Below are 13,154 nucleotides of genomic sequence, written 5' to 3' on the forward strand. Positions count from 1 at the left end.
AGACCATGGAGCAAGAGATCCAGCGCTTGAGGGAAATGGCAGTGGCAGAGATTATCTTATCAGATGACATAACAACTAGGAATCCAGACTTGGTGCCATGCACATCCGTGATGTGGTGAAAAACTGGTACGACTTGGGCCACACGAATACGCTTCTGCTTTAGCCATAATGAAGTGGGATGACAGGGATGAGACCGTGCTTGATACGGCAAGGAAGCTCTGAGCTTATGCAGATGCTGTACATGGCCCAACACATGCCAGAATCGCAGCGGTGGAGACACGTCTGCAGAGATTGGAGGATAAAATAGAGGAGAATCATAAGAAGCTCAGAGAGGAGATTAAAGAAGACCTTCTCCAAATCTCGGCAGTACAGATCAGAGGTTCTGGTACCCAAGGCAGACGTTCCCCAGATGACGAGAGAAGGTACACCCCACAAGCTGAGCTGTGGTTCTTCCTGTGCGATTGTGGAGAAAACATGAGGCCATGGGATGGAAAATCCACGGCTGCTCTGGCCCGACAGGTGCGTGAATTGAAGGAAGACAGGGCTCAGAGAGGAAGTTCCACCACAAGGAAAGCAGCTCCAGTTGCCCGTAGCCGAACTGCCAGGTAAGATGATGATGATGACGTGTCCGATCCCCTTGAAGGAACCTCCAAGACATATGTCCAAGGAAAGAAGGACAACCAGGATTAGAGGGGCCCTGCCTCTTGCCAGGTAGTGGCACAGGAAAACCATGTTTTCTGGACTGTGTGGATTCATTGGCCTGGCACATGAGAATCACAAAAATATGAGGCTTTGGTCGACACCAGTGGGCAGTGCACATTAATCCCATCAAGACACGTGGGGACAGAACCTGTTTCTATTGCTGGTGTGACAGGGGGATCACAGGATTTCACTTTGGGGAACTTCCTCTCTTCCTTCCAAAAGCAGTTGCTAATGCCGCTGTTATGTTTTATAACTATTTTTAGTTATAAAACTATTTTTATAATTTTTTATTAACAAAGTATTTTTATGGGTTTTTTTTAACAAACACAATATCCCACTAATGCTTCAGAGCTAGCACTGAAGCTTCAGCATCCCCAAAATTAGGCTAGCCAAACTTGTTTTGGTAAAAAGAACAGTGCTTCATACTCAAGTAAAACACTGTGTGGGCGGAGTGTAGTGAATCCTGTATTTCACAATATTTTAACTCAATACCCAGCTGCAGTAAAATTTCAGCTTGCAATGCTAAAAAACCCAAAACTGTAACCACAATGAAGTGTGACAAGTTTCAGGGCTAAAACAAAACACAGTTCATTGTGCCAGCTATTCAGAGCTGCAGATGATTATCAAACCCCCAAATTTCACACCCTCCCACTTCAACATGAAAAATGTTGGACACATGGAAACAAAGAGCTTGATGAAGTATATAAGTTGTGATTTCTAGCTGTGTGTTAATTAGTTTAAACCTTTTTTTCTTAAATACTTTAGCTCACTACTTTGATAGCACTGGAGAACCTCTTAAGGCAGACATTTATATTTACATCATGCACTTAAAACATTCTACTCTGCCAACAGCCTTTGCTACCAGACAGCCAAATTCAGATTTTACCTCTCCCTGTCAATTTTATATGGTGTCTGAAGTTAAATTATTTACTCTCCTCGCCTGCAATTGGTCTCAAGGAGGTTAAGATCTGGTTAAACACAATGTCCTGAATAAAAACAAGAGAACACCACAGGTCTCATGGTGCTCCAGATTTGTGTAACACCACCTGAAATCCAAGGACTCCACACAAAATGCTGAAATATGAGTAGGGAATGCCTATTGCAGGAATCTTGCCACCTAGAGAGGAGCCAAGTGCAAAAAGAAGGGGAAACATGCAGAGATGATGACACTCTACTACCAATTCTCACAGTTTAAAGCTGTAAAAATCCAGGCATTCCACATGGTTATCAAAGCCTCAGCCCTGCGACAACTTATAAATGAAATCAAGTTTTTCTTTGGAGGAAGGATTCTAAAAAGTCAACTCAGTGGCTCCAAGCTGCCAAAAGGCAACTCAAAAATAATTTTTAGGTTTGGATGCTTACATTAACCACCTGGTGCTGGATTACTTGGCTTTGGCAATACTATGAAAATCAAGCTCACACAGGGCTAGTGACAAGAGAGGTCAGAACCCCAGCTCATGGAATTAAAGTTAATACAAAGTTTGTACAGTTTTTTCAGCTCTGTGATACATGTAAGCAGCTGGATCACCACACTTTACTGAAAGCATCTCCACTTGAGTACTCCCTGCTCGCTAGGTTTTATTTTGCAAAATAGCCTCATTTAAAAAAAAAAAAAATCACTTTTTATTTGTATTTTGGACATCAGTACTTTGACTGGCAGAAGAAGAGAGGGAAAAAGTCACATTCCTTATGTACCACAAGCATTCTGCACTAAAATGCTGCAGTCATCTGCATGATTTTGAAGGAGAGCAGAACAGCAGTGGGATAAGTCAGAAAGGCACTGGATTAAGGGGTAGGTTAAAGTTAGTCAAGAACTGCCAAAGGCACTTAAATGAAACACAGATGAGTAAACATTACAAACACAGATAAGCTCCCTTGTGCCTCTAAGCTGTGGCTGGAACAGCAATGGCAGGAGAACATTTCAGTGGTACCAGCAGAAGTCAAAAACAGGGGCTTCAACACAGACCAGAAAGGCTCTGCACCACAGGCAGTGTCTGCAGGGAATGGCACTCTCCTTGGAAGTGCCCACCCCAAGAAGAGGCAGAGTCGAGGTTACTACAGTGTTCAAGGCAAAGCAACTAACACTGCCACAGGTGAAAGGCACATTCAGAAATCCACAGCAAGGAGACCACAGAATTAGGCCACCCAACTGAGTCAAGCTGCAACCTGCTCAAAAACCTAACTCTGACCCAGACAAGTTGATCTTATCTGTCTCACAGGTGAAAGTAAACACCTGAGATAGCAGGATGCAATTTGATTGTGGCAGGGAAAAAACAACTGCTTTAATAAACTCCATCAGGAGTAGGAGTCTGTACCACCAAACACACACAGATCCAGAACCTCCACAGCAGCTGCATGGAAAGTGGTATTAGGATCTAAACTCTGCCTTTCCACCCACCACATGCAGAACACTTGTACCATTTAACTGGGTGGATAAGGGTAACTCCTAATCTTCAATGAAAAAATATAGGCAGCAATTAATTAATTAAAACAAAAACAAACGGCCATTTTGAGAATTAAAACTTTTATTAGTGTATTCACATATTAGGCAAATGCAACACGCATGAAGCTTATCTCTTAGGTCCACAAGTTCTACCAATACATTAGTCTACTGGTAAAACTAGCACAAACTGGTAACTGCTTTGCCAATTTTTGAAAGGTGTCTGGCCCATTTTCTCAAGGCTTGATTTTTGGTATTGCTTCTATGCCCTAGTCATTATGGCATAAAAATATCCATCACTATCATCAATTCAGTCAAGTGATTAAAAGCTGTAACACTGGCCACATTTTTGTTCTCAAAGCTAAGTTATCACTAGCTGTACTTACAAAGTACAGAACTAGTGTAATTGATGAAACAATGGAAAAAAACAGACAAAGGCAATCCTGCTACTGCCACAATAACAAAAGAATGACAGACAGCTAGATCACAAGATTGTTAGTAAGATGTGTATTTTTCAAGTCAGAATAACCCTTCTATACAGTTTCCCAACCCAGCCCCAACCCAGACTTATTTGTAGAATATATTTCAGAATATTTTTAATATGGTGCAGCTGTAGTGTCCAAGGGTTCACAATAACATGCACTGTCATGAAGAACCTGGAAGTCCTCCTTTGCTGGTCATACCTCAGCAACCACTATTCTAGAGGTTTTGCAGAAGCAACTACTTTTAATAACAAGGCCCATTATGACACAATGAATGCGTATGATCTGGTGTGTAAGTAAACTATAAAAGCGACTCAGATAAGAAATTTAAATTCTGTTACTGAAATATGTTAAGAAGCTGCATCTATTTAAAACCTAAACAAAGAGTCTAGCTTACCCTGGGAAATAATTTTTCAAGGTATACGGCTTTGAAAACTAAACCCCATTATTCTTAGTGACATATGAAAAAATGAAAAAAAATACACATGATAGGGGGTAAGACTTATTCAATGAAAAAAAAATACAGAGGTAAGGGGTAATCTTGTGCACTTAATCCAGTATCCAAAGCCATGATAAATTCTCAGTCCATGAGAAAAAAAATCACTCATTTCAATGATCCAATGTACAAAAAAGTCCCGAATTACACCACTGCCGGCAATACTGCTGGCAACAGATGCATCAACTCAAATGGGTATCAAAAAGTAGACTGCTAGTGTGATGGACACTCAGAATTTATAATATGAATTCATTTTAGGCCCCATTAAGTAAATAAAGTATCTTAAGACTTCACAGATGAATCTCAAGACATTTCTTTCCCTTCCAATGGAGGGACTTTCTCTTTAAGAACACAGCAAAAAATTCAGCTTTTCTACAAGGAAAGTGTTTTTATGTTTAGGACAACTTGAAAACCTGCTTATATTAAAAAAATATAAAAGAATAAGGGAGCACGGTCTTGGAATTTCATGAGATACTTGCCCCAATCAAAAAACCAAAATTACTATTTATGGGAACTAAAATGTAGAACAGCACAATACTGTGATATTTGAGATCATGATACATTATCTGTATATATACTTAGCTATTCATGTTATTGATAACCATTAGGACACTCAATTATATACCCAATAAAAAACACCATTAAAGAGTCTTTAGAACTGTCCCTTCTTTCTGAAGAAGGCTTTTCTATACACTAAATTTTCATCTAGTATCAGAGTATAGGAAACAGAATCCACAAGGTGCTTTAACTGATGAGACCTCAAGTGCTGTTTTTTCTTTTTTCTTTTCTTTTTTTTTTTCCTTTTTCTTTTTTTTTTTTTTTTCCTTTTTAAAAAACTTTTTTAGATAGTAAACAGTTCATGGGGACCACACACAAATACTACGACAGACGAGCTGTTATATTAAGTCTGTTGACTGGACTCGGTTTTTAGCCCACTGGTGACAGAGGAGAGTTTTAGGACATGCTGGAGCAGCGAACTGAAGGGGAGCCCATCTGAGTCAATACTTTGTCCAGCCACTGTAGAGGCCCGTTCAGGTGAAGCTCAATCCAGCAAGGAGTGCTTGTTACCGTCTGCCGCCTAGAAAACAAAGAATAGGGAAAAGTCACTCCATGGGGTTGGTGTCACCAGGTTTTGGTAGCAGAGGAGACTTCTGTCAGAAGCTGCCACAAGCTTCCTTCATGTCTGGCAGAGATATCCTTTGGCAGCTCTGAAGATGGACATGCTGCTGGTCAAGGCTGGGCCACTTAGGAATGGTGATGCCTCTGGGATAACAGATTTAAGAAAAAAATTAGGTTTTTGCCCAGTTTTAGTTGTGGGCACAGAAGAGCAGGGGTGAGAACAAGTGAGAGGAACAACTCTGCAGACACAAAGGGCAGTGGAGACGGAGGGGCAGGAGCTGCTCCAGGTGCCAGAGCTGAGATTCCCCTGCAGCCCATGGAGGGTGTGGGGATGCAGAGATGCAGCTGCAGCCCCTGGAGGAGCCCACACCAGAGCAGGGAATGCCTGAGAGCCTGTGGGAGGCCTGTGGAGAGGGGAGACCATGCTGGAGCAGCCTGTCCTTGAAGGACTGCACCCCATGGAAGAGTGATCCACGTTGCAGCAGTTCATGGAGAATTGTTGCCCATGAACTGGAGAAGTTCATGTAAAACTGTCTCATGTGGGAGAGACCCCACACTGGAGCAGGGGGAGGACTCTGACTTCTGTCCCTGAGCAGTGGAAGGAACACCTGAAGAACTGACAAGGACACACATTCCTACCTCCCTTTGCAGCTGGGGGAGAAGGTAGAGCTGGCAAGGGGTGAAAGTGTTTTAGGTCTTATTTTACTTCTCATTACCTTGCTCTGGTTGTGTTAGCAATAATTAATTCAATAACTCTGATTCAAGCCTGTTTTTCCCAAATGGTATTTGGTGAGGGTCTCTCCTGGTCATTATCTCGTGACTATTTTGCTCTACTTTCTCTCCCCAGTCCGGCTGTGGACAGGAGTGTGGTAGCTGCCTGGAATCTAGCCAGAGTCTACCCACTACAGCCAGAAAGCAGGTTCAGCTGCCACAAAATTCTGCATCATATGATCAAATATGTTTCCATCCATATCTAGTACACAGAGATTGAAATCTGTAACCATTACCATAACTGTTACTAAACTTTTTCCAGAAAAAAAAAAAAAGTCGCAGAACTCCACTTCACATATGTAAGACAAATCAATAATTACATGCTTGTCCATAATACATGAAGAATGTTTCATCCTGGAGAATAATAACACAAGCATTTTCTTCAAGTGCCACACCAAGAGCCTTACTTCTAAAAAGAAATTGAGAAGCAAAGGTTGTCCAGGTGATGCAGTGCTCACACCACAAACAACTGTGTGCAGCTGTATCTCAACCTTTCAAGGGTCTGCATGTATAACTGGATTTGAATTTTGTAGACAACTACTGAGAAATATGGAATAGAAACCCTTGGCTCTGCACTGTCAGTGTGGCCAACACCACAGTGCTATGGTGATCATAAGCTCTGGCTTTTTGGAGTTAACTACATGATAAATTTACAAGGAAATTGGTAGATGTCAGAAACACTGCATCAAAACACAGTGTGTGGTTATACTGAGTTAACTGATGGTATCTCAAAGGAACACCAAACTTTATCTCTGATTTCCTGTAATCTTACACTTCTACATGTGTTTTGTACTACAACACCCTCACACAAACAACTGAAGCAGAAATTGGGTTTCCCTTGTCTTTTACACTAACTTGCCTATAATTTTCCGCAATAGAAGCCCTTATTTAAACACCATATAGCAAATTTCAGTAAAGCTGAAGGACTGACAACCATAAAATAATTACATGCTTGTCCATAATACATGAAGAATATTTCATCCTGCAGAATAATAACATTTATTCTCTCTCCCATATACCTTTGTTTCCCTGATCTGTTATTCAAACATCTTCCTTCTCATCTCCAAAGTAAAGAAATCAGTATTGGACAAAACGAACTCTACCTGAGAAATCCTATTTCACTGTACCCTCTCTAGGCATGGGAGTTTTCCCTAACCAGACTGGCAAGACTATGGTTGCTAAGCCAGTTTTTCGTAGTAATTCCAGCTATCCCAAGATTCAAAGGCAGCAGATTAGTCAGACACAAACTGAGCTCCTTCATTTTTACTGTTGGCACTGCAGGCCTTTGCTTCAAGGAAATCTGTTTATATAAACAGAGGAACTGAAAAGGCAGAAAGATTAAGACACTGAAGATTGATTTCAAAAGTTTCACATTTTCTAGAAGACAGCAGCTGGGGTCTGTGCTCTTTCAGCACTCTACAAAACAGTTATCTTAGCCCCAAATGCCTATGCCATAACAAAGTGATACAACAGAAAAACAAATCTAAACCACAGGAAATATAGTTCCATTTACTCTTGAATCCTCTCCCAAAGAAGGAAGTTCATTGTTCCACCACTGCCAACTCTCCTGCAATGTGTTTCACAACACAATTCCTCAAAATTTTACAACTGGTTCTGTTCAACAATCCTCCCTTTGCACCACGCTGGTAAAAACTGGTAAAATAGTGACTGTCACTATTTTAACTATTGAGCAACTACCTTAAAGCTAAAAGCTCAGCTTCTTCAACCCAAAGATTTCCAGTTCAAAGATTACTAATTACCCCTGCTGATCTTTCTTTAGAAGATGATCCTGGACCTGGATAGTTCCTGTGCTAACATGAACATTTGACTGGTGATCAGAACTTCCACCATGCCCAGTTTGGGCCAATATGTAACAAAGCAAAAAGCTTTGTTAGGTATTGTGTCTACCAAGCCTATAAAACATGTCACCTTGCCATACCTGCACATTTATGCACATATGCTTAAAATGCAAGTAATGCTTTGCCTTTGCCTAAGCCTGTTCTAAGAGAAATGGTTTTTTCACATAATAATGAAGCACAGATGTTTTAACAAGAGTGATGGGGTTTACAGTGTTTCCTGATCCATTTCAACAAGTCAGGCAACATTAACTTAAATTCAAGGTTGTGTCATTGCAGCCACCTCTTCTTGCTCTAATCCCAACTGCAGCATATTTACAAGCTTTGTGTATCAGTAATTTATTAGCATCATCTTAAAGAGAGGTGCAAAGAAATTAGTTCAGTATGAGTCAGTAAGCAGTTTTTGTGCTGTTTTGGCAGTACTACTACTGCAGCTTTTTCAATCCTATGGTCTACAAACAGTTTATAGACCAACCACCAACATTCTCTCTACTCAGAATTTTAACAAAAGCCTCCTCACAGTTTTAAACCAGCACTTACACTCACTTCAAAATGCCTCTATATAATCTGACTGATTAAGCCTTTCTTCTGCTCAGATTTGAATGTTGTATTTAATTATGCTTAAGTGTATACATACTCCTTCAGAGCCAAATCCAATAGCTCTTTAAACCTGAGCCAGATTTTTTTCTTGCGCACCTCTTCCTAACAAAGAGGTACCAATTTATTCCATTACTCAAATTTCTCATTTCATCTCATTAGACTACTACAAAATTGGCTTCATTTAGCTGAGAAACCTCCCCCACATACTGACACTGCTATTTACATGTATGTATTTCAAGAGCAGATAAAGGAATCAACCCAAATGGAGCCTACACACCATTATTCAATTTCAGAAATTATATGGCTTTTAAAAAATCATTATGTATTGCATTAGGGTATTGACATGTCAGACTTCATTCTTTCAGTGGACAGTTTCTAGAGAGCTTTAAGATATTTGTTTAAAACCACAGGTCTAGCTCTCCAAAATAATGAAATCTTTAGAACTTGCTCAGTTAGAAGTCAATTCCTTTTGTTCTTGAATTTCCATACTGCATTAAAAACAGGCACTGTCCTCAACTACCACTTTTCATTTGTGCTAATAGAGAACACAATTGGAATCCATTCAAAAGCAGACAGAATGCTATTTCTTTCCACTCAAAGAACTGTTTTTAGAAGTTTTACTACATAAACACAGTCATCTTACTCCTGCAAAGCTTTTTCCAGCGCAAGTTCCAAAATATTTGCCATCCCTTAGATGCTCTCCAGCTATTCCATTCTGCAAGAGGCACTGCAAGTCTCCGTTGGGCACCACCAACCCCATCCTGCACCACAGCCTAAGGTACTCATGCTACATGCAGAACAGGACAGTTGCAAGTCTAACACACAGCAAATAATCTCACAGCACAAACTGTGGAACTCTGAGATGATGGCATGGATTTCACCACAACTTGCAAGCCAGCAGGACTGAGGAAGGGAAAGGAACTTCAACGACATTCCTTGCTCAACAGTTGGCTTCAATGCAACACTAAAATCAGTTTATGGACTTTGCAACTTAGCAGTTCCATAGCTGAGGGGGTGAAAAAAGGAAAATATGGGTTCAATTTGCAGACAGCACTTCCACAATAGCAGCAAGAAGTGTGTATGTATGGCTTCCAAGACAGACAGAAATGGCATACTAGTGAAAGAACAAAAACTATTAACTCTACATTTAAGAACAAGGAAGGTTTTTTTCTTACCTGTATTCAGCCCCCCATCCTTTAACAAAGCTCATTCTTATGGTACACATTCTAGTAAGCTGATAAACTGCTTCAAAGCCCTGATTCACAGATTGAGCCAGAAGAGCAGCAAATTCTTGGTTATTAAAGATTTTTAGATTGCATCCTATAAAGAGTCAAAAAGGTAGAGTCAGTGAATACACTTGCATTTGCTACACAGAAGCCTGAATCTATGAAGGAATTACGAAAAAGGAAAGCAAACGTCTTTAAGTGAGCACGTGCACTGGGTGTTTTCCCACGAGACCTCTGTTAGGCCACTAACCTGGAGGAATTTTGCACACAGTTGCAGGATGCCAGCCGTATCTTTGATTGCAGTTGGGGCTCTGAACGAAGATCGCGCTATCACTCAGGCACTCGGCAAAAACTTCTCCGCCAATGTAATACAGACGCACTCCCCTGCCTGTAGGAAAATCCAAAGGAACTCTAGTTATGGCATGACACAAGCAGATTAGGGAACAAGGGGGTTTATTTTTCAGAGAAGGCCAAGGTTTTTCTTTACAACACAAACAGAAATCCATTATCTACACAACCTCACTGCTGTGCTGACAGCTGTAGAAGGGGCAGAACACAATTAAATTGCATTTTTCTTCCATGAATGCGCAATATACGAAGGAAAAGCAGAATAATTTTTGGTCGAAAGTGAAAGAGCCTTTTCCAGCCATATAATGGCTTGTAACCAAATCCAAGCTCAGAAGCAGTGTTCATAAAAACAGAATTAAAACTTGTGCTAATATTAAAGCATTGTATGTGAAGCAGCACAGGCCACTATGGTCAAAAGAGAAAACACAAGATCACCACTGCAACACTCTCTGCTTACATACACCCACACTATTTCACAACCCACTGCATACCCCTGTGCTGCTTTAACAAAAACAACATGACTTCATTTAGCCCTATTACAAAAAAAAAAAAAAAAAAAAAAACCATTTTCCACCTTTAAACTGTTACTTTGTTCTGTCTCTCTGAGTGGAAAACAAATCTGCATGGTTTATTTCTAGCAGAAAGTAAATAATGTGCAATTGATCTCCCAGAGAGAACTATTTATAATTAACAGATACTTTAGGGGCCACAGTTTCCATTCGCCTTTTTAGTTAAAACCATTTTTCAAACAAAATGTAAGCTCCCTCTATTAAAGAGTAAGAGCACATGAGATTTTTTTGCTTTTCCTCATCATTGATCATTTTGACCAGTCAGCACAGGCACAGCCTGGGTTTCTGCACATCTAAAATTTTATTAGACAAGCATTTGGATTTGGCATTTGGACTTGGCATAAAAGGAGTCGGTTCTACAGAAGAGGTTGAAATTTTACTGTAAATAGAAACAACAACAAAAAAATCTTGTAAATGTTGCTAATGAAAGTATCCAGACCAAAAAAAAAATAAGGTAGTTTACTGAAGAACCCAAAGTCAAGACACTGCATTGTGGAAAACAACATTTTTGATTAACCATTACAGAGAAAACCTTAATCACGTCAAAACAATGGGTCCGCAGTAGCAGCTTTTCCCATTTCAGAAAAGAATTCAGAATTTCATTCTATCAGTGTCCGTTCTGCATTTTATAAACTAGAATAAACTAAGCAACATGGGAATATTTGGTAATTAAAGCTTAGATTTCAATTACAAGCAATTCTGAATATAAATGCTGCCCAGGGCAGAGTGGCTCACTGAGGATTGCAAATCTGCCCCCTGGGATGCTTTGGTGCACCATCATTTTCCAGAAGGCAAGAACAGCAACGTGAGCCACAGGAGTGCCACACAGTGGAGTGGCTTCCTCCTGTGCTGCCCTGAGCGTGACAGCTGTGTGACTGCAGCTGCCACCAGCTATGGGGCTACTGAGTGAGGAAAAGCAGCTCCTTTCAGCTCCAGCCATCACTGCCTCTCTTCCCAGTTCAAACTGGCTTCAGCAGCAGAAGCTGCTGTGTTTCTCCCTAATTTCAGAAGCAGTGACTCTGTGTCCACTTTCTCTGGTTCTCAGCCAGAGAGACCAAACTATCCTTGACAAGCCCTGAGAGATACGGCTGATGGCTGGCTGCACAAGGGTGAAAGGAACCCAACACACATCCTACCTGGGTCATTCCAGGTAATTTAACCGACAAAACGAAATTAAATAGTTAACAGATCAGAGATCTTTACCTATATGTCGCCTTGTCATTTCCACTGTAGCATTTCTGTTTACATTGGAAAGCAGACCTAGACAAAATCGCTCTGAATTTGATGGATCTGTAAAGCCATCTACAGTCAGGGAAGGCTGAGACGCATGGAAGGTTTCTCCCACTCTTTGATTCAACTCATAATATGCTATTGAACACCAAAACGCAGGCTCCGAGTAAGTAACTGGTTGCAAGTCTAAAAAAAAATTTTAAAAACCAAACTTAACACAGATTTTTGAGGCTGAAAGTAGATTGATCTACCCTGCTATTTATCTCTCCCAGAAATGACAGCAGTAGCCTCCTCAAACTACTCAAACTATATTTTGCTTGCTGTCCTTTTTACCTACTTCAGTAAATAGAATGGAATTCAATCTTCCACACAAGGGAAGGAGGAGGGGAAGAAGGGATGATCTAATCTGACCACAGCTCATTTAGTTCAGTACTTGCATTTTGCTCAGCAAAATGATTAAGCTAATGGTGCTCTGAGCGCCAGACATTGAGACATTCCTGTTGCCTTTTCTGTAGCTTGCAAATATTTTGGCAGCATTAAAGAAAAGATTAAACTATCAAACACTGAACAAAAATGAAAAAAAAAAAAAACATGAAAATCATGTTCTTTTGTATTACAATGTCTCTTTAGATAAAGGTAGTTCTAAGCTACTTTATTGTCCCCTACTAGAGAATCTTCCCTGTGTATCTTCAGTTTTTTTCTTCACTGCTTCCCCTTTTTACCTACCCTAATTACTTACTCAGCGTTCTGCATTTTCCTGTCACATCCTGTCACCATTCCTTAAACAAACCCATGGCAATCTGATCTTCCTGTGGCACTTATACAGACACACAACAACAGCACTGGATCAAAGCAGGTGGGCTACTAATCTGGGAGCAACAACTGTGCTGTGGTTACAGGTGAAACAGCACATGAGAAGAGCAGCAGAACACACACACAAGGGAGACAGCAAGTCTGGGCAGCATTACAGAGAGGCAAACATCCTTTTAAACTATTCATTTTATAAATGCTATTCCTGCACACACAGAGATATCACTCTTTCTCTTTGTTACAAGCTCAACAGGTACAGAACTAGAGTAATTGTTAAAAAGTGATTAACCCAGCCCCATTACACTTAACATCACGAAGCCAACACAACAGTGACCTCTTAATATAGCTCTTAATTTCTTATAGCACATTTTTACTTTTAAAGTAATTACATATATAATGAAGAGTCACTACACATGGAGAAATAATTGTAAGTATTTCCAGCTTACCCAGGCTATGATTAACTGGAGAGAGAGTACTAGGAGACAGCTCTGCTGGAGATCCTGTT

General features: G+C 40.4%; 1 protein-coding gene across 5 annotated transcripts in view; it reads right to left on the minus strand.

The window, feature by feature from the left end:
• Positions 1-3,209: 3,209 nt before the first annotated feature.
• SMAD2 (SMAD family member 2) overlaps positions 3,210-13,154 on the minus strand; it is a 50,152-nt gene continuing 40,207 nt past the window's right edge. For 4 of the 5 annotated variants that reach the window (XM_041423562.1, XM_041423563.1, XM_041423560.1 and 1 more), the window contains 5 exons: positions 13,096-13,149; positions 11,813-12,025; positions 9,943-10,080; positions 9,642-9,786; positions 3,210-5,198 (listed from right to left, as the gene is read on the minus strand). In XM_041423562.1, the coding sequence (XP_041279496.1) occupies positions 5,075-5,198; positions 9,642-9,786; positions 9,943-10,080; positions 11,813-12,025; positions 13,096-13,149 (674 nt within the window). In that variant the 3' untranslated portion in view covers positions 3,210-5,074. The remainder of the gene's footprint in view (positions 5,199-9,641; positions 9,787-9,942; positions 10,081-11,812; positions 12,026-13,095; positions 13,150-13,154) is intronic. The other variant, XM_041423564.1, reaches the window with a different exon arrangement.

The sequence above is a fragment of the Onychostruthus taczanowskii genome, unplaced genomic scaffold (assembly GCF_017590055.1).
Source record: "Onychostruthus taczanowskii isolate IOZ18803 unplaced genomic scaffold, ASM1759005v1 scaffold79, whole genome shotgun sequence".
Taxonomy (NCBI): domain Eukaryota; kingdom Metazoa; phylum Chordata; class Aves; order Passeriformes; family Passeridae; genus Onychostruthus; species Onychostruthus taczanowskii.